At 37.6% G+C, this 18,209-nt stretch overlaps 4 protein-coding genes and 1 long non-coding RNA gene across 6 annotated transcripts; 3 read left to right on the top strand and 2 right to left on the bottom strand.

Annotated features, from left to right (window-relative positions):
- Nucleotides 1-373: 373 nt before the first annotated feature.
- Nucleotides 374-6,624, bottom strand: LOC125213783 (phospholipid-transporting ATPase 1-like). Its single transcript, XM_048114518.2, has 7 exons — nucleotides 4,359-6,624; nucleotides 3,970-4,273; nucleotides 2,924-3,623; nucleotides 2,708-2,831; nucleotides 2,400-2,619; nucleotides 1,857-2,315; nucleotides 374-813 (listed from the first exon to the last, which is right to left on the bottom strand). Exons 1-7 carry the CDS (start codon nucleotides 6,025-6,027, stop codon nucleotides 588-590), a joined length of 3,702 nt encoding a protein of 1,233 aa, XP_047970475.1. The 5' UTR covers nucleotides 6,028-6,624; the 3' UTR covers nucleotides 374-587.
- An 872-nt stretch (nucleotides 6,625-7,496) lies between these two features.
- NUFIP (GATA zinc finger protein) lies at nucleotides 7,497-11,315 on the bottom strand. The gene is made up of 9 exons (XM_048111161.2): nucleotides 11,172-11,315; nucleotides 10,624-11,097; nucleotides 9,782-9,888; nucleotides 9,613-9,689; nucleotides 8,908-8,971; nucleotides 8,541-8,631; nucleotides 8,403-8,465; nucleotides 7,824-8,310; nucleotides 7,497-7,707 (listed from the first exon to the last, which is right to left on the bottom strand). Exons 1-9 carry the CDS (start codon nucleotides 11,253-11,255, stop codon nucleotides 7,670-7,672), a joined length of 1,485 nt encoding a protein of 494 aa, XP_047967118.1. The 5' UTR covers nucleotides 11,256-11,315; the 3' UTR covers nucleotides 7,497-7,669.
- A 48-nt stretch (nucleotides 11,316-11,363) lies between these two features.
- Nucleotides 11,364-14,801, top strand: LOC125216992 (uncharacterized). Of its 2 annotated transcripts, XR_016137152.1 has the most exons (3): nucleotides 11,384-11,612; nucleotides 11,759-13,601; nucleotides 14,162-14,801. It is a non-coding gene; the product is annotated as an uncharacterized LOC125216992 (long non-coding RNA). The 2 variants fall into 2 exon arrangements; XR_016137151.1 differs by having other exon boundaries at nucleotides 11,364-11,612; nucleotides 11,759-14,801.
- A 795-nt stretch (nucleotides 14,802-15,596) lies between these two features.
- On the top strand, nucleotides 15,597-16,004 carry LOC125209943 (S-protein homolog 2-like). The gene has a single exon (XM_048109517.1). It carries the CDS (start codon nucleotides 15,597-15,599, stop codon nucleotides 16,002-16,004), a length of 408 nt encoding a protein of 135 aa, XP_047965474.1.
- A 1,005-nt stretch (nucleotides 16,005-17,009) lies between these two features.
- Nucleotides 17,010-17,408, top strand: LOC125209942 (S-protein homolog 2-like). Its single transcript, XM_048109516.1, has one exon. It carries the CDS (start codon nucleotides 17,010-17,012, stop codon nucleotides 17,406-17,408), a length of 399 nt encoding a protein of 132 aa, XP_047965473.1.
- The last annotated feature ends 801 nt before the right edge of the window (nucleotides 17,409-18,209 follow it).

The raw sequence follows: 18,209 nt of genomic DNA, 5'->3' as shown, positions 1-18,209 counted from the left end.
TGAGTAAATAAATTAACTCAGATTCTTATTCAATTTGCATGATTAAGTTTGTAACTAAAATTATGATCAATACCAAGTCGATGTAAAATAAGAGACGTTAATTTCAACGTAATGTAATACGATACTACAACAACCAATTATAGTCCAATTAAGATAACTCTAGCGGTCAATCTACTGTTGACAAGTGTTCGCCAATATGGACAAGTGATCGTTAAAGCTCGGAAATTGATCGGTACTCTCTTACTAAAGCCCGATTTTTCCTGAGCACGACAAGTATGGCTCGCCACCGCCATCCGACGCAGCCGTTTCAGTATCATATATGTCCAAAACAAATAAAAAGAGTGGTGTAGTTAATTAATCAAGAATCAAGAAATAAAAATAAATAAGCCATTGCATATATTTCTTACTTGTATTGTAATAGTGTTTTTTTACACGTATTGTAAACTGTAATATACAATTTACAGCCTATGTGCAGACTATATAAAGATTGGAAAAAATGGATTAAGCAGCATAAACAAACATGATAAATTACAATAACAGATAACAAAAAATATGAACAAGAAAATAAATTGATCACATATAAATATCTAACTAGTGGCAGTTCTCTGTGGAAGATCAAAAATGGGATTCATCTCTGTTTCTGAATCTCCTTGCAAATATCCAAATTTCTCCGCTGCTCTGGCGATCTGAATATCGTTTGGCTTACAATGCTGTACGAACGCTTTCACGACGAAACGAGGAACCAGTCCTGATACCACGATGCCAAGCAAGCACACCCAGAATAGCTTCGTCTTCGCGATCATGAAGAAGGCCCTGCATAAATATTCGTATACGGATCAGTTCTACCTCCTTTCAAGAGATTTAATGCATTCATGCGACCGCGTAACTTATGGTAAGGTACTATTTATGGTATGGAGTTGATCTCTTTCTACTTCACATTTTCGATATGGGACATCTCACATGTGAATATCTTAACACGTCACCTTCCATGGCACATTCAGCTCGAGCATGAGGTCTGCTCCGACACCATGTATTGGCTCGCTAGCTATTCAACGTGGTCTCTTTTAAGTAAAAAAGACCACTTTGAATACCTAGTGAGCCAATACATGGTATTAGAGCACACCCCGTGCTCGATCTAAATGCACCTCGAAGGTAATGTGGCACCGGAGGAGGCGTGTTAGAGATATTCACATGTGAGTTGTCCCATGTTTGAAAAAAAATTCATACATTGAAGAAAGTTCCTATTTTGGCATGTGGCCAAGAATCACATGCGAGACAATTCATATGTAAATATCTCAACAAAAACTCCGTACATTGTAAAAAGTTCCTATTTTGGCTAGCGGCCAAGAATCCGATATCGAAAAGCTAAATCAGTTCGCCATACTCTTGAATGGAATACACCAAGAATTTTGTATTAGTTTGACTTTTTTCGTATGTGTGAACTTTCCATAACTGGATTCTAGGTCGCGGGCAAAAAATTGAAACTTTCAGCAAAGTTCGAGATTTTCGAAAAATTAAACAAAAGTCCAGATCATTATTGGAGAAAGGCTATAAGTTCGAGTCATAAACCATACTTAGCCCAATAGCTTAGATGCATGAATAATACGTAGGCTATAAAGTTCGAGTCATATTTTGCCATTTTGGGTCGTCTATGAAAATTATCCACCTTCTATTTTTGGTAAGTTCCAACCACTTTTTCTCTCGATCTATCTCCTATTTACCAATTTTCATTAAAACGTATCGTCCACCACCAAGACTATCGACTATTGATAGTGGACGGAGGGAGTAGTATTTAAACAAGCCAATGTGGAATATGTTGTGGTCATGAATACAACAAGTAGGTAGAGAAGCTTTACCAGTAACCATGCAGGAAAGGCAAGGCATCGATGACCATGACGCAGATGAAAGTCGCGAGTATAGACCCCCAGATGGCAATGTGAGTGATCGTGTACCATCTGATCACGTCCATGGCCAGATGTACATTAACCAGAATCACGACTGCGAGTATCCAAAGGTCTCCCAAGGCGGAAATACCAACGGTGCTATTCCAATAAGCAAAGAGAGGTATGAAGAAAACAGCTATGCTTTGCCACAATGTGTCTAATATTGTGAACCAGAATAAGTTCCCGTTGTAGCTCTCTCCCCTCTGTCCAGCACCATAGAGTTGAGGATACTTGAGGAGAGTACTTCTACCTAAGTCCTTGTCGAGAATTCCCACGACTATTGTTGGCAACGACGTGTATATTACTGAATACAGCACAGAGCTCCAATCGGTGATTGCAGTTGTCAGGGTGAATCCAGTGAAGAGAACATACCTGGAGAGAAACTCGAACTATCAGCGAAATGCCTAAATTCGTGGCTCGTGTTAAGGTTCAAAAAGTGTAGCTTTTTTCACTTACCAGAACAAAACAAAAACAAGAACGACATTCCTATAGAAATTGTACAGTATCATGTAGCTGATCCTTTGATAATTCCAGTGTCCGTGTATTAACAATAGCGGGACCAGAAATCTGAACTGTCCCATCGAGAAATCGGATGCCATGACGGCTTGCCTTCCCTCTTGGCCGCTGATTCCAATGCCCACATCAGCCTTTTGAATCATGGAAACGTCATTCGCTCCTGTTATAGTCAAAAGCTTAGTTTCATTTGATCGATAACCAGATTATGTCATTTGTTTCTTTCTTGACACGGGTATAAAGATGCTTACCATCACCAATGGCGAGGGTCATGTCATCTGTTCTATTCTTTATGAGGGCTACTATACCGGCTTTCTGCAGAGGAGCCACACGGCAACACAATACTGCAGTACATTTGCTAGATAACTCGAAAAGCTGCAAAAAGATCAAATATAGAAATTAAATAACCTTTATATATGATTATATAATATGTGAATGGACGCTTCTCATCTCCATGTGAAAGTTACCTTTTCCTCGAGTTCAGTCTCTAAAATGTACACAAGGCTCGTTCCATCGATAATTAAGGCAAGTTGACTCGTTCCAGCTCCATGGCCTGCGTCATTGGAATTGGAGACATTCGAGAGCTTCTTATAGAGTTGCAAAGCATCATCCAAGCTCTTCCTACACGAGTCCTTAGATTTGTTGTTTATCACTATCTGTGTCATCTTACTCGTGAGTAGCTTAGACGAGTAGCCAATTGAGATGGCTGTTTCTTGCTTGTCACCAGTTAGAACCCAGACCTTGATACCGGCCGTTCTTAAAGACTCAATTGCTTCTGGCACGCCCTGCTGCAGTTTATCCTCGATCCCAGATGCACCTAATAGTCTAAGATTGTTCTCCACGTTGTTGGCAACTTTACGAAGTAAATTTGCTCTGCCCATCAAGGCCGTGCTTGCTGAATCATAAGACGACTGCCATTCCTCGAATTCAGATGTGCTCATTTCCCGCATCCCAATGACAAGTGTTCGCAATCCCTTTGATGAGTAAGCATGAAGATGACTCTCAGTCGCTTTTACCATGTTCAAGTTCAAGGACTTATCTATCACTTGGAACATTGTTGTGTCAGCTCCTTTTACGAAAACCTTCACTGTCTGATCCGGGCATCCTATGATAACCGACATCCTCTTCCGATCACTATCAAACTCGTGCAAACCCAAGACGTTGAACCTGTGCTGCCAATAAGGATATCATACGAAGGTAAATACCAACAGGACCGATTTTTCAATTGACAGAAATGAAAAGGAAAAACGAAAAACATCACAGATTAAAGTTGCCATTTAGTTAACAGTAACTCGAGACCCTGAAAATATATAAACCAAAAGCTTTCGATCTATATACCAAATTGAGGTTCTTTTAATTTTATTAGCAGATACATGCTAACAAACCTCAGCCTTTATTTTGTTTGATATTTGATAATATAAAAGGTTTCCAATATACGAAAAATATCCGCTTGAAAGATGGTATCATGGACCATAATCAAAAGAAGTGAGTTCAGAAAGCCACTTTATGTTACCTTTGCCTTTCGCCTTGGATGTCAATTGCTATGTGGCCAGAAGAGCGTTCAACGAGCATAAATCCGTACGAGGCAGCAGCGTAGACCAATGCTTGTTCATCAGGAGACTCCCCCTGATATTCTATCAATTTCACAGCAGGATCGGATGTCTCAACAGTGAGAGGCACAATGGTGTTGCAAGCAGCCAATGCCACGAGGAAATCACAAAGATGTCTGCCTTCGTCTGTATGTTTCATTTTTGACAAGTGGAGAAGGTCTTGATCAACTTTCACCGTCATCTTTGGCCTCAAAACTATTCCGTCAACTGGCACCAAATAAGAAAGAAAATCAAAATGGTGAGCATGAAAACAATTTGACATGCTATTGATGCAACAGAAATCTCAGTTTACCTTGAACAGAGTATCCGGTTTCCCCATCTTCAGTACTGATGGCCTTCCCGTTGTCATAATCTACTCCTCCAATGCTTGCACATTGAAATTCCATCTTGTTCTCAGTCAGAGTGCCGGTTTTGTCAGAGAAAACATATTTTATCTGCCCCAAATCCTCATTTATGTTCAATGCCCTGCACTGGAATCTCGAATTGGTGGATTTGTCGAACATCCTGTCATCTCGGATCATAAAAAAAGCCTGGCCAATACGAACAAGCTCCACGGATATGTACAACGATATGGGAATCATAATTTGGAAAACAATCACAGACATGAGGAACACAAAGAATATCTCCATTCCCCAGCCATAATATTCGTATTTCTTAACTTCAGGCTCCGAGTAGTCGTATTTCCTGTAAAACTGCATCAGATACAACTCCTCCCGGTGGCGTCTCAACCAAACACCGTGACAAATGGAGACCACGGTACATAACGTCACAAGAAAAAGCGACAGGATGATGATCTCCTTGTTCATGTGCTTCTCAAGACGGCTTCTCTTGGACGGAGCTCCTGCGTTGTTAAGCATCGCCTTCGTCTCCTTCCCAGCATAAACCACAACACCAATCACCCAATCCGTGTTCTTCAGCTCACAGCCACGTAAGATTATATTAGACGGCCCAAGAGAAATACGCTTTCCATCAATTTCCATATTTGCCTGAAAACCATATATATTCCTATTCGGCTTCTCACACTTGATCAGTAGCCCACCTATCTCCCCCCACAATGAGGCTTTCGCCTGAGTCTCCTGCTTCGCATAACGCGTCTTCAAATTCGACTCCCCATCCAAATTCGTCGTCTGCACATACGACACGCCAGTAGCATCACTAGTCGAGAGCAACACCATGTCACAAGGGAGAGTCTGATTCCCAGAGATCTTAACAACCTCCCCAACACAAATGTCCTTCCATTTCTTATCCCCAAACTCTCCATTCACCAACACTGACGCCACCCGGTTATTCTCAATCCTATCCGACCTATGGCGCCTGAAGTCCTCATACGCGTCCTTAACAGCCGTCACAAACAGCACCATCGCCAAAGGCAAAATGGAAGCTCCCCGGCCGAAAACAGCCAGCTGGGGAAGCTGGTTGAGAATGGCAATCACAAGAAAGTATATGTAAGCTATCCTATGAAACTGCTCAAACAAATTCCTTGGCAAGAAGGTGAGGAAACTGTATTTCGAAGTCCTAATCGAATTCCCAGCAAACTTAAACCTCTTCTCATTAGTCCTCACAGGATCATTCACATACACTAACCTAGCATCCTCATCCTTGATCTCCTTATAAGATGAACCAAACCCCCCAGAGCTAGCCCCCCTAGAGCCATACCTAACCGGGTTCGAACCCGAGCTACCATACCTAACAACAGGATCCACAACCACATCATTCACCTCCCTAAAGCTCACCTCCTTAATTGAATAACTGCTAGAGGACTTTGACTGAATCGATTGAGAAGAAGGGTTCCTCACAAAATCACCACTCATTTCAATCTGGGATTCTGAATAAGGCTTGGAAGAAACAGGAATTGAAGCATCAATAGAAGCATTCACAGGAGTGTAAGGGAGCTCTTCTTTACCCGGTGTTCTTGGAGAAGGAATCAGCAAAGGCCGCTGCTGGTGTGAGCCCTTCATCATCTCAGATTCTCAGCATCCTTCAAAGTGTAAAATTCCCGAATTCAAGGAAACCAGAATTCACAGCTCAAGCAAGGAATCAGCTTCACAATCTAGTAAAGAATGGATTTTTATTAAACAATAGAGAAATTGGGGGCGAGAAGATATGTAAATGATGAAGATAAAGCTAAAAGCTTAAAGCTATAGCATTGATTGAAAATGGGGGCAGTGAGCCCTTCAAAGTGCAAAATTCCCAAATTCAAGGAAACCGGAATTCACAGCTCAAGCAAGAAATCAGCTTCAAAATCTAGTAAAGATCGGATTTTTATGAAACAATGGAGAAATTGGGGGCGAGGAGATATGTAAATGATTAAGATAAAGCTAAAATGCTTAAAGCTATAGCATTGATAGAAAATGGGGGCAGTGAAATACACTTGTTACGACAAAGAAAGCAGCAGTTGCAATATTAGATTTTTCAACAGGACGGTGTGATTGAAAACCAAAGCATTTATATGTGTGGGAAAAGTTTAAAAGTCAAACACAATATTATTTAAAAGAAAAAGAAAAAGGAAGACTGCAAGAAGATGGGAATGGGGAAAAGAATGAAGTGAAAGAAGCAGAGTCGAAATGGGTGGAGAGGTGGCAGTTGTTGAATTTTGTAAATGGAAAATTAAAATGGAAAATTTTGAGTTTAATTAGTTTGGGAATTGACGGCTAAAAAATTCGTTGTTGGAAGAATCTTCAGCTGTTGTTTTTTGAATGGAATTATTTGCTCTGCTTGGCTTGGACTGCTTCTAGAAGCTGCAGATATATTAGAGTATTTTGTTTATTATTATTATTATTTGAGTTGATTGCTTATAAAGTCAAGACATTTGGTTAAATTCTGATTTGCTCCTTACCTTTTAAAATTTGAATAATAAATGACAGTTTCAAAATAATTCAACTGTATCATGATAATTTTTTTGAGACATTCGATACTACACTGGTGCACCGTGCATAAAATTTTGGCATTATCAATAAATAATGGAATATATGTTTATTAATATGACAACGTAGATGACTAAACGATATAATTTTGACCTTAAGAAACTAGAATAATATCACAAATTTTATCAAATTGAACAATTGAAAAAAATTGATATTTCATATTTTTCATTCAAATTTTGAAAGTTGCGGAACAAATCAAAATTTAATCATGCTAATTTTATAGGGCGTTAACCCTATATTTTATATTTTGATAAACATAAGAATACAGCTGTAGCAATTAAATTACTAGGAATGGGTTCAAATTTTAAAAAGTTGCATAACATTTATACTTTAAAGAAGGCCCATATTATTCATGACAACAGACAAAGGCATGTTATAGCCCTTAACATTATTTGGAAATTTATTAATTTATTATTCTGAAATGAATGAATAGAAGAGAAGTATTTTCTCTAATTTTATAAAGGGGTAAAATCACAATTTTACAATGTAAAAAGTGAACAACGCCATTTGACATTCTCCAAAACTGGAACAGATTTTTAATCAAAATTTTAAAGCATAATATGGAAATTTACAATACAAAGGACAATCCAAACATCAATTCATGGCACCTGATTATATACACATTATAAAAACACTGGCAAAATGTATAAAAGCTGAAAATTTTGAGCCAAGGATTTCTTCAACTTGTTATGGTGGTTTCAGCTACAAATTCACCATCTGCATATTTTGCAGTTCAAATATCAGCATTTTTATATAGATCATCATCAGCTTTGATTCTGCAGCAATCAGTATTACTATCATATTCTAAGTAAGAAGGGGAACTATAGTATCACCTTCAAGCATGTCCGTCTCCAGTTTCAAAATCTCGCTTTCATCGCCAGATTCTTTGACAATAACTTTGGGGAATTCCAGAGGTTTTTCGGGCCAATTCTCGAAGAAGTTATTCACCACCATGAACCTGAAAACCTGCAGCAGATGTTTCTTATCTTTCTTGATCTCAGAGCTTAGTAGTTTCTTCAACAGAGATGGCTCCTTTTTATTCTCCTTGTGCGTGGGGTTGGTCATGCTCGTGCTCCCAGTTTGGTTTTGCAAATCTGTGGAATGACCGTTTTCATATCTTTGTCTCTTGGAGAAGCGGCCACCATTCTGGAATCTTCCCTTCTTATCAAACTTGTTTTGAAATCTGTCTCTCTTCCCAAATGGCTTATTATTTTGTCTGTTACCATCAGCCTGTTGCTCGGGATCTGATAGGTAACAAGATGGTATTTCTGCCACTTCACAGCCTAATTCAGCTTGTTTTGCCAATATTTCCTTCAGTTGCTGCAACAAGTTTCATCATACATAATCAGGGACATTTCATATTGGTGAAAAAATAATAGAAAGAAAACCGCATGCCCCCATATGGTATTTACCTGCCGTCTTATCTTTGCGGCTTCATCTTCGACCTCAGGCTGTTCTGGATTCTTTTTCAACTTCTGCAGCAAATAAATCTATCAGTATCACAACACAGAGAAAGTAGAATGCTACTAAGTTATTGCTCATTCACCAACCTTCTCCGCGTTGGCTTGTGATGGGTAGTTTTTCTTGCGCTCTTCACGCCAATGTTTAATTTCTTGTTCTGTATAATTTAACATGAGAGGCCTTGGGGCAAAGAAGATGAAATCAGAAATCCAAAAGCATTCCCAAGAATAAAGAAAACAAAAGAAGAAATATTAAGTAAGTGATACTGAGAACAAAAGGCACTCCCACTGCCACAGTAATGTGCATTACTTAATGCACTTTCCCATTTGAGAGTGGTCTTCCAATACGATTATATGTATATTTTCCCCACAATCTTCCAATTTTAGTAATTAAAAGAAATGGAACAGTGACCTAGTACTTTCATAGTATAAATTATGAAATCAGAGTCAGGCTCACCTCTTTTTTCCCACTTGAGTTTGCTCAGATGAGTTGAAGTTCTTCCCTACAAAATTTTTGTTACCTAAACACAGAGAAATATCTTAGGCAATGGGGTCCCGCCACAAACAAATTCAAGAAACATTCCTTGAACATATGAATAGCTAAAAAACGACTAAAGATCAAAGGTATGGGTGGTAAATGGTAATAAAGCATGTATGTAGTTTAATAATTAAACAATATAAAGCAAACATGTTTCATCACTAATCACTCTATCAAATAAAGAAACTATAAGGTCTATGCAGACGATGACAATCACAGTTTAAATCTGTGGCATGCTTTCAGAGGTGGTCTTAAACAGTTTTCGTTATCTTTCAAATAATATAGGCTCAATGCTAGTTATGACTTATGAGTTCGAGGGGCAAGTTAGTTTGTTGATGGGTATGACCAGAGCAGTAAGTTAATATCACAGAGCATTACACATGCAGTTCTCGTTGCATTTTGTGACTATATATAAACAGTCTGGACAGTAAGTCCAAAAACCAATATATACAGTCATTTTTTTCATTTTGTATATAATTTCCATATATACTCACAGTTTACTGCCAGCTAGTAGATCAATGAAACATAGTAGTTTCTTTACTGGCTAATGATTCCATGCCACAATACATTAAAAAGGAAATATAAACTAAGTAATATATGCATAAACAGATTGAGAGTGCCCACCTTTTCCTCGATTTTCATTATTGAAGTTGAAGTTCCCCTGTGCATTTTGGCGAGGACGAAATTGCTTATTGCCAAATCTGAAAAACATCTGAAACCAGTGAGGCAGCATATCCTCTCATCCACGACTTCAACAATTAATAAATCGTAAAAAGAAAGAAAAAAACCACACCCTCTTTGTGATTCGTTATGTTTGTGGTTCCCAGTGATGTTCTTTTCATGAGGTTTTCTCCAGTTATTCTTTCTGTCATTTGCATCATTAACTACTCCAGTATCACTCTGCAGTAATGCAACTTAAGATCAGCACTCCACAAAAAAAACATAAGTGTCTTCATATACAAACATAGAACATCTGTTTTAATGCTGAAATTTCAGGCATTAAATGCCTAGGACATTATTAGTCAAAATGCAAAAATCAGCTCATATTCATTCAACTTTGTTTTACAAACCTTAAGGTAGGAAATACTAAAACATAATTGCAGAGTCAAGATGTAACTAGTATAGCTAGACGACTGTTCCATCAGCATGAAAAGGTGTAACAATTACTAATTTCAAGTCAGGAAATTTCTCTTTATACCACAAGAGCAGAGCAGAGCCTGAAAATATTGCTATATGGAAATTATAAGACAGTCATGAGAACAGGCTCTACATTTGTTTTGTAACCATCTTTTCATTGTACTTTTGCATTTTCAACAATGAAACTTTTCAAAAATTCTATACTATTCCAATATAACCATCAATGTAATAGAAAAACAACCCCCCCCCCCCCCACACTTTGTCCATGTTCCCTTCCCTTTCAGTATTAACCAAGACATCTACTATATATGTATGATTACGACATCATGCAGATCGTTTGTTTATAATTTTCACTGGGAAAGAAATAGACAAAAAAAAGCAATACGGAGCATGGTTGACATATTACCAAGAGAGAAAACAACAGTCTTTCTATGGTATGGCCACAAGCAGCATCATAACAATACTCCATTAAAGAAAAAAGGAAACAACATAAGCAACCTGCGGATTTGCAGCACCAGGAGCAAAGATATCCCAATTCCGTTGTGCGTGATGAGCACCGATATCTTTGGTTGGGGCATTATTATGGTTCATACCGGGTAAACTATTCCCACCAACGGGCTGATTGTTACTTCCTGCTGCCGCTTGAGCGTTCATGAAAAGACCCAAATTTTGAGGGGCACCATTCATCAATTGCATTTGCAAAAGCTGCGTGACATTCTGCACTAAATTCGGCACATTCATCGGCCAATTGGGCATGAACTGAGCAGGGTTGACGGCATTCTGAGCGAACGGCTGAGGCAAATTGTTCGCATTTAGGTTGTGGAAAGCGCCCTGTGGGAAGGGGATAAATTGGTTTTGACCGAAAAAGGGATTTGGGTTATTAAACGGTGGCATTGGCGGCTGAGCATTATTGAGCATTCCCGGCCGAAATTGAGGGTTAATTTGCCCTAGATTACCTTGGTTCATCATAACCTGATCAAATATTACCAGAAATCATGAAACTTTAACCTTAATTTGCACAAACATAAACCAAGAGAGAGAGATACCTGATGTTGAGCTGGAGCATTAGCTCCATTGAGCTGAATTTGATTGTTAGGGTTGTGGAGGTGAGGATTGAAGTGGGGATTCATGCCCGCTTGTTTCTGTCGAGTTGATTGAACATTAGGGTTTTAGGGGTTTTTCTGATTTTGGGAGTTTTATGTTTCCGAAATTCGTTTTCTGACCCCTCAACTTTTTCTTATTTCTGATTTCACCCTTCTATTTCTCTCTCTCTTTCACTTCTCCCTTCAACACTTATCATAGGCCATTGCTGAAGTAGCAGAAATTTGCCAAAATTGATCGAGGGAATGGAGGATTTTGAGAAGAAGGTGTCCATATCAGAACCAGTGGCCATCGCTGAACCAGAAAATATGGAGATTCAAGCTAGAAAAGGACTCGAACAATTCGAGATTTAGCAGCTCTGCTCCCTCGCTTATCCGACTCAAACGGTATTCTCTCTCCCACCACCTCAAATTGAGCTCGTATTGTTTCCAATTTCTGATTCCTGGATTGTGATTGAGTACAGAATTTTGTCCTATGTGGATAAAAGTGAATACATTTCGATTTCGCCTCAATTTATTTCTTTTGCACGCAGGGATTTTGAAGATTATAGAGTTTCGGGAGGTGAATTGGCTTACCAGCAGCTTTGCAGAGATCACTCTCGAGTTCCATGATTGATCGAAGCAGGTCAGTCTCACTGAATCATGGCACTATTGAAAGTGATCATGTTTCTTATGTTTCTTAATTTCAAGTGTGGAAAACAATTTTGATGTTAAAACAATTTTGATGTTACTGAACAAATTTTACAAGTTCATGAATGACCATGGTGTATTAGCTGGATTAGGAGTGTTTCTTCTCGAGTTTAATGATTGTTCGAAGCAGGGTCGGTCTCACTGAATGAATCATGGCACTATCGAAGGTGATCGTGATTCTTAGGTTAATAGATGGGAATGATAATTTCAACTAAGTGTGGAAGACAAGCTTGATGTTGCTGAACAAATTTTAGATTAGCTGGATTAGGAGTGTTTACTCTCGAGTTCAATGATTGTTCAAAGAAGGTCGGTCTCAGTGAATCATGGCACTGTTGAAAGGGATCATGTTTCTTAAGTTAATACCTGAGAATAATGATTTCGAGAGTGTCGAAGACAATCTTGATGTCGCTGAGCAAATTTTAACTAGTTCGTGACCATGGTGTATTAAGTAGGTGTTTTGGGTGCATTTGTTATCTCCGTTTATTGAATGGCCTGCTGCTTTTGCTTATGTGGAATGCGTTTGTGATGATGGTGCTTGAAATGGAATCGGTATTTGCAAGCCCGGCTTATCGCAGAGAGGATCTGGCTAGCTTGCTGAGATCAGTTCAAGTACAAGAAAAGTAGAAATTGAATTTAGTATGAAATCCTCTTTTCGGTTAGCTTCTATGGTTTTCTTGGAAAATTTCTGATTTACCATTATTTATAGTTTAGCGTTATCAAGCTTACTGATATCGAAAATGAGACTGCTCCATTCTGTTGTATCCTTGCGCTCATATCTACATTTCCTTTGGCATTTAAACTCAAACATAGAAGCCATAATCTACACAAACTATTTCATCTTTTTTTGTTGCATATTTGTGTTTTGTGACACTCTGATGGTGAACATATGCATGTATTGTGTGCATTAGTGAATATTCTAGATCTAAATAAAGGTGAATATTCGGAGGAGTGAAACAGCTTTGCAGAGAGATCACTCTCGAGTTCAATGATTGATCGAAGCAGGTCAGTCTCACTGAATCATGGCGCTATTGAAAGTGATCATATTTCTTATGTTCTTACCTAGGAAATAATTTCAAGTGTGGAAAACAATTTTGATGTTGCTGAACAAATTTTACAAGTTCATGAATGACCATGGTGTATTAGCTGGATTAGGAGTGTTTCTTCTCGAGTTTAATGATTGTTCGAAGCAGGTCGAAAGTGATCGTGATTCTTAGGTTAATACATGGGAGTGATAATTTCAACTAAGTGTGGAAGACAAGCTTGATGTTGCTGAACAAATTTTAGCTAGTTTATGACCATAGTGTATTAGCTGGATTAGGAGTGTTTACTCACAAGTTTAATGATTGTTCAAACAATGTCGGTCTCACTGAATCATGGCACTGTTGAAAGGGATCACGTTTCTTAAGTTAATACCTGGGAATAATAATTTCGAGAGTGTGGAAGACAATCTTGATGTCGCTGAACAAATTTGAACTAGTTCGTGACCATGGTGTATTAAGTAGGTGTTTTGGGTGCATTTGTTATCTCGGTTTATTGAATGGCCTGCTGCTTTTGCTTATGTGTAATGCATTTGTGATGATGGTGCTTGAAATGGAATCGATATTTGCAAGCCCGGCTTGTTGCAGAGAGGATCTGGCTAGCTTGCTGAGATCAGTTCAAGTACAAGAAATAGAGAAATTGAATTTAGTATGTCATCCTCTTTTCGGTTAGCTTCTATGGTTTTCTTGGAATATTTCTGATTTACCATTATTTATAGTTTAGCGTTATCAAGCTTACTGATATCGAAAATGAGACTACTCCCTTCTGTTGTATCCATGCGCTCATTTCTACGTTTCCTGTGGCATTTAAAGTCGAACACAGAAGCCATAATCTACCCACAAACTATTTCATCTTTTTTTTGTTGCATATTTGTGTTTTGTGACACTCTGATGATGAACATATGCATGTATTGTGTGCATTAGTGAATATTCTAGATCTAAAATATGGTGAATATTCGGAGGAGTGAAGGGACTGAGTAGCATGCCATCGTCTTTGGTAAGAAGTAACTTGGAAGTTCGGTAATTGTGGGAACCGAAAGGGTCCTAAGAGTAGCATGAACAACAGTCGGAACCGAACGGGTCCTAAGAGTTTTTTATGTGGTTTTTGTTTCCTTGGTCCATGTTTATGTAGTTCGGTCATACATCTTGCGTATTTCCTTGCTCAAAGGTCTATTGTGTTCGAGTATCCATTGATGGTTTTTTGTGTAGGCCATTTCTGATACATGCTCTGTTTCATTGAATATCATGTGCTCCTTTTTCTCCCTGACTGCAACAATTCAAGTGCTGAAGAAGGCCGGACGGCCCTCAGAACGCTTGGTAAGCCATGAAAACTGCAGATATGCGGGGCACAAATGCATGCACATCCAGCAAATAACTGAGGAATCTGGAACCGAGGAGGCTGAGGCCGATTCTGAATACGATAATGCCCTCAAGGAAGCTGTTAAAGGCATGCAAGACGCGGTCATTTCTATAAACGAATACTTGGAAGAAGTCAGGAAAGATTGCAGCACTGGAAAAGGAATACACTCTTTCTTTTGGTGGTGCAAGTGCAAGGGTGATCCAATCCATAAACGAATACTAAGGATTAATGACATATTGCTATTTAAACCATATTAATTTATTTTACTGTTTTTTTTTTGAAGTATGACAAATGACACATTGTTGCTATTGTTGGCAGTTACAAATACCCTAAATCGAAGATTTGTAGTTATGTCTCACGGTTTGTAATTCACACATGATTGCTAGTTTTTGTAGATTTGCAGCCGGAAATTTGTAGCTGATTTTAGGACTTGTAACCCCCATTTTATAAACTGATATCCATAGCTAAATTATCACATATTTATAATTATTTTTTATGGATGAACCGTTTTTAACCTTCATGTTCTATATTGATTATGACATATAAATATTCAAATTTATCTCATAACTTATAAATATTTCAAAATAAAGCAAAACGTCCCTTATAGTTATAAATTAAACAAATTTTTTTAGACATAAAAATAGTACTTCCTCTTATTTTTAATCCACTTTGTATTGGACACGAAATGTAAAGAAAGATGAGTCGAAAAAGTTCGTGCAATGAGTTATTAAAATATGATACATACTTAATGTTTATAGTCAAAAGTATAAGTAGACAATATATGGGTATCGATGAAAATAACACAAGTGGACAAAAAATGAGAACGGAAGGAGTACTAGTAAGATTTTATTCATAACAATTGTTTTTATAATAAGAAAAAACTTTTATTTAGCAACAAAATTAATTTTCATTCACAATTTGTAGTCGCATTATTCATTTCAACAATAACTTTATTTATAAAATTAATTATTTTTTACTCACAAAATTGTAATTATCGGAAAAAAGCTTTTTTAATATAATTAATGCGTATTACTTCCCACATTAAACCAGCAATAAAAGAGTGCCATAAACAAAGAAATAGGAGTCGATCGTGCGTATATTAATGGGAGGAGTTACAGGAATTTTTGCGTTAATTATTCCTTAAATCAAAATAAATCACGCATTTAAAATCAAAATAAACCACGCATTTAAATCAAAACAAATTGCACATATAAATATGTCCATGGATGAGGCATCCATACACACATTTAACTTACAACAAGTAGAATTTCAACAATACAACACATGATGATGAAGTCGTCTGAAGCAAAGGCTCTACTCCTGTCTGTCGCAATCGTCTTCGTGTTGATCGCCTCGTGCGATGCTGTGTACAAAAAGACGACGGTGGGAATAGTGAACCAGGCCACGGGAAACCCTATCACGGTCCACTGCTACTCTGGCGACGACGATCTGGGATTCAAGAAGCTCGCGTTTGGCGAGTCCTTCGCATGGTCGTTTCGCTACAGCGTGCTCGGGAACACCCGGTACATCTGCACCATCAACACGGACTTTGGCTCTGGCAGCTACGTGGCGTACAAGGAGGGCTTCATCGTCGATACATGCGGGCTCAACTGCGTTTGGATCGTGAAGCAGGACGGGCCGTGTCTGCAGCAGACGCGGGGCCCTCTGTTGTGCCAGAAATGGCAGAGATGAGCACTTGTTAATTTATAGATTTGGAATTTGATGAATAAGGTAGCTAGGGTTTCATTGCTTTTTATGTTTGATGAATGAAGAGAATAGTTTGGTTGGCATCAAATCTGAATTATACTTGGGTTTTTAAGTGTGATTTATTCTATATACTCCCTCCGTCCGTTATCGGCGGCGGGTCATCCACATCGAAAAACAATACACCATTCACGTGCTTATCTCTGCTATTTGCATCGTCTCTGTACGTGCATAAACACTTAGTTAATTTTAAGCATGTACCTTCTTCGTAATTATTTTTTAAAATTATATATTAAGATTTATCAATAAAATGAAACTAATGGTTCCATTAAAACAACTAAAAGTTACATAATTATAAAAATGAAAATAATAAAAAAAATTACATTATTTAAATGAAAAATACAAAATCAATTAAGAAAATACAATTAAGTGTGGATAATCAAATCTTATATTAGAATTTGGTAAAAACGTAAAAATACTTAATAAAATTTGATTTTCAAAATTACAAACAAAATTTAAAAAGCCATGTGGTGAGCCATGGCAACCCTCAACCATCAACTACTTGGCCATCCCCAATAATTAACTGGATGACAAAGATACATGATCTAAATTTGATTAAGTGAATACAAAATGCTAAAATTAATTTATCCCAATTAGCAACATATATCACATATTCTCATTATTCAGTGTTTTAATACCAGATCATATAAACAATTACACCTTTCAAATATATTGAATCTTGAATCTTGAATCAATAGTTTCGTCAATTCACTTACCAGTCTCCTTTCTCCTTTCTAAAAAATTGCCCATAACTCATAATTGCTACCACACTCAAACCAAACCATATCCCAACTTTACTAGGTAGAGAAGTCCAACTCAATTTTCCTCATTTCATCAAAGGCAAATAGTTTTAAACACATGAACATATAAATATCCACATTATGCATGCACACATCCAACCATCCCCAACAAACAAAATTAACCTCAACAAAAATGAATTCACTGCAAGCAAAGGCTCTCCTCCTCTCCCTCTCAGTCGTCTTCGTGTTCTTCTCCTCATGCGATGCATACTCAAAGACGTATGTGTCGGTAGTGAATGAGATTGCAGGAGAGACCATCACGGTCCACTGCTACTCTGGAGACGACGATTTGGGATACCATCAGCTCGCGACCGGGCAGGATCTGTCGTGGTCGTTCCACTACAGCGTCCTTGGGAACACAAAGTTCATCTGCACCATCACCACACCACAACACTACGGTAGCTATGTGGCATATACGGAAGGTATGATGGTCGATCGCTGCGGGCTCAACTGCGTTTGGAAGGTGCAGGAGAGCGGCCCGTGTCTGCAGCAGACACGGGACGCTCCGTGGTGCCAGGCATGGCAGAAATGAGCACGTTTAGGGTTTAGGGTTTCATAAAATAAATTTGATGAAATAAGGTATTTCATTGTTTTTTATGTTTGATGTTAGTGTTGTGGTGATGGTTATAGATTGAAGAGAATTGTTTGTTTGGCATCAATTCAATATAAACTTGGGTTTTTAAGTATGATTTGTTCTATATACTCCCATTGTATATTATATTTCTATATCATTTCACGTGTTTATCGGCACTATCAACAGCTCTTAAACACCTACACTAATCACATTTTTTTTTATTATATAGGATTATTAAGATTAATAAATAAAATAAAAATAAATAATTTTATTACTACAATTAATAATTCCGTAATAAAAGTAAATAGTTTTAAATTTAAATTATACACAATTATAAATAGTACATAATTAAAAAAATTAACCTGATTTTAGAATTAAAATAAAATACTTAAATCCGATTTCCAAAATTTAAAATAAAAATCTGAAATGTCATGTATTTACTCTCACGATTACTAGTAACATCAAAGTGTCACATAAGATTGCAAATGCAATTACTTGAAAAGCTCTCATTATATTCTCAAAAGTCTAGATATTAATGAGGATAGATTTTAAAATGGAAAAGAAGAGAAAATTAAATTAGCTTTACCTATGTCAACCCTTCTCTTTGAATGAGATACATATAACGTACAGTCGTACACAAATTTGCGTATATTTAGCAACCTAAATGCCAATACTCAATTGTTGACGTTGGAACATATTCTGAAAATTATTTTGGAAAAGATTAAAATATACCCCAAATAAAGTAATTTCGAAAATTGA

The sequence above is a fragment of the Salvia hispanica genome, chromosome 3 (assembly GCF_029641045.1).
Source record: "Salvia hispanica isolate PSC_SH4W2 chromosome 3, Shi_PSC_v1, whole genome shotgun sequence".
Taxonomy (NCBI): Eukaryota; Viridiplantae; Streptophyta; class Magnoliopsida; order Lamiales; family Lamiaceae; genus Salvia; species Salvia hispanica.
Note: the sequence above shows the minus strand (reverse complement) of the source record. Positions and strands in the feature narration are given on the sequence as shown.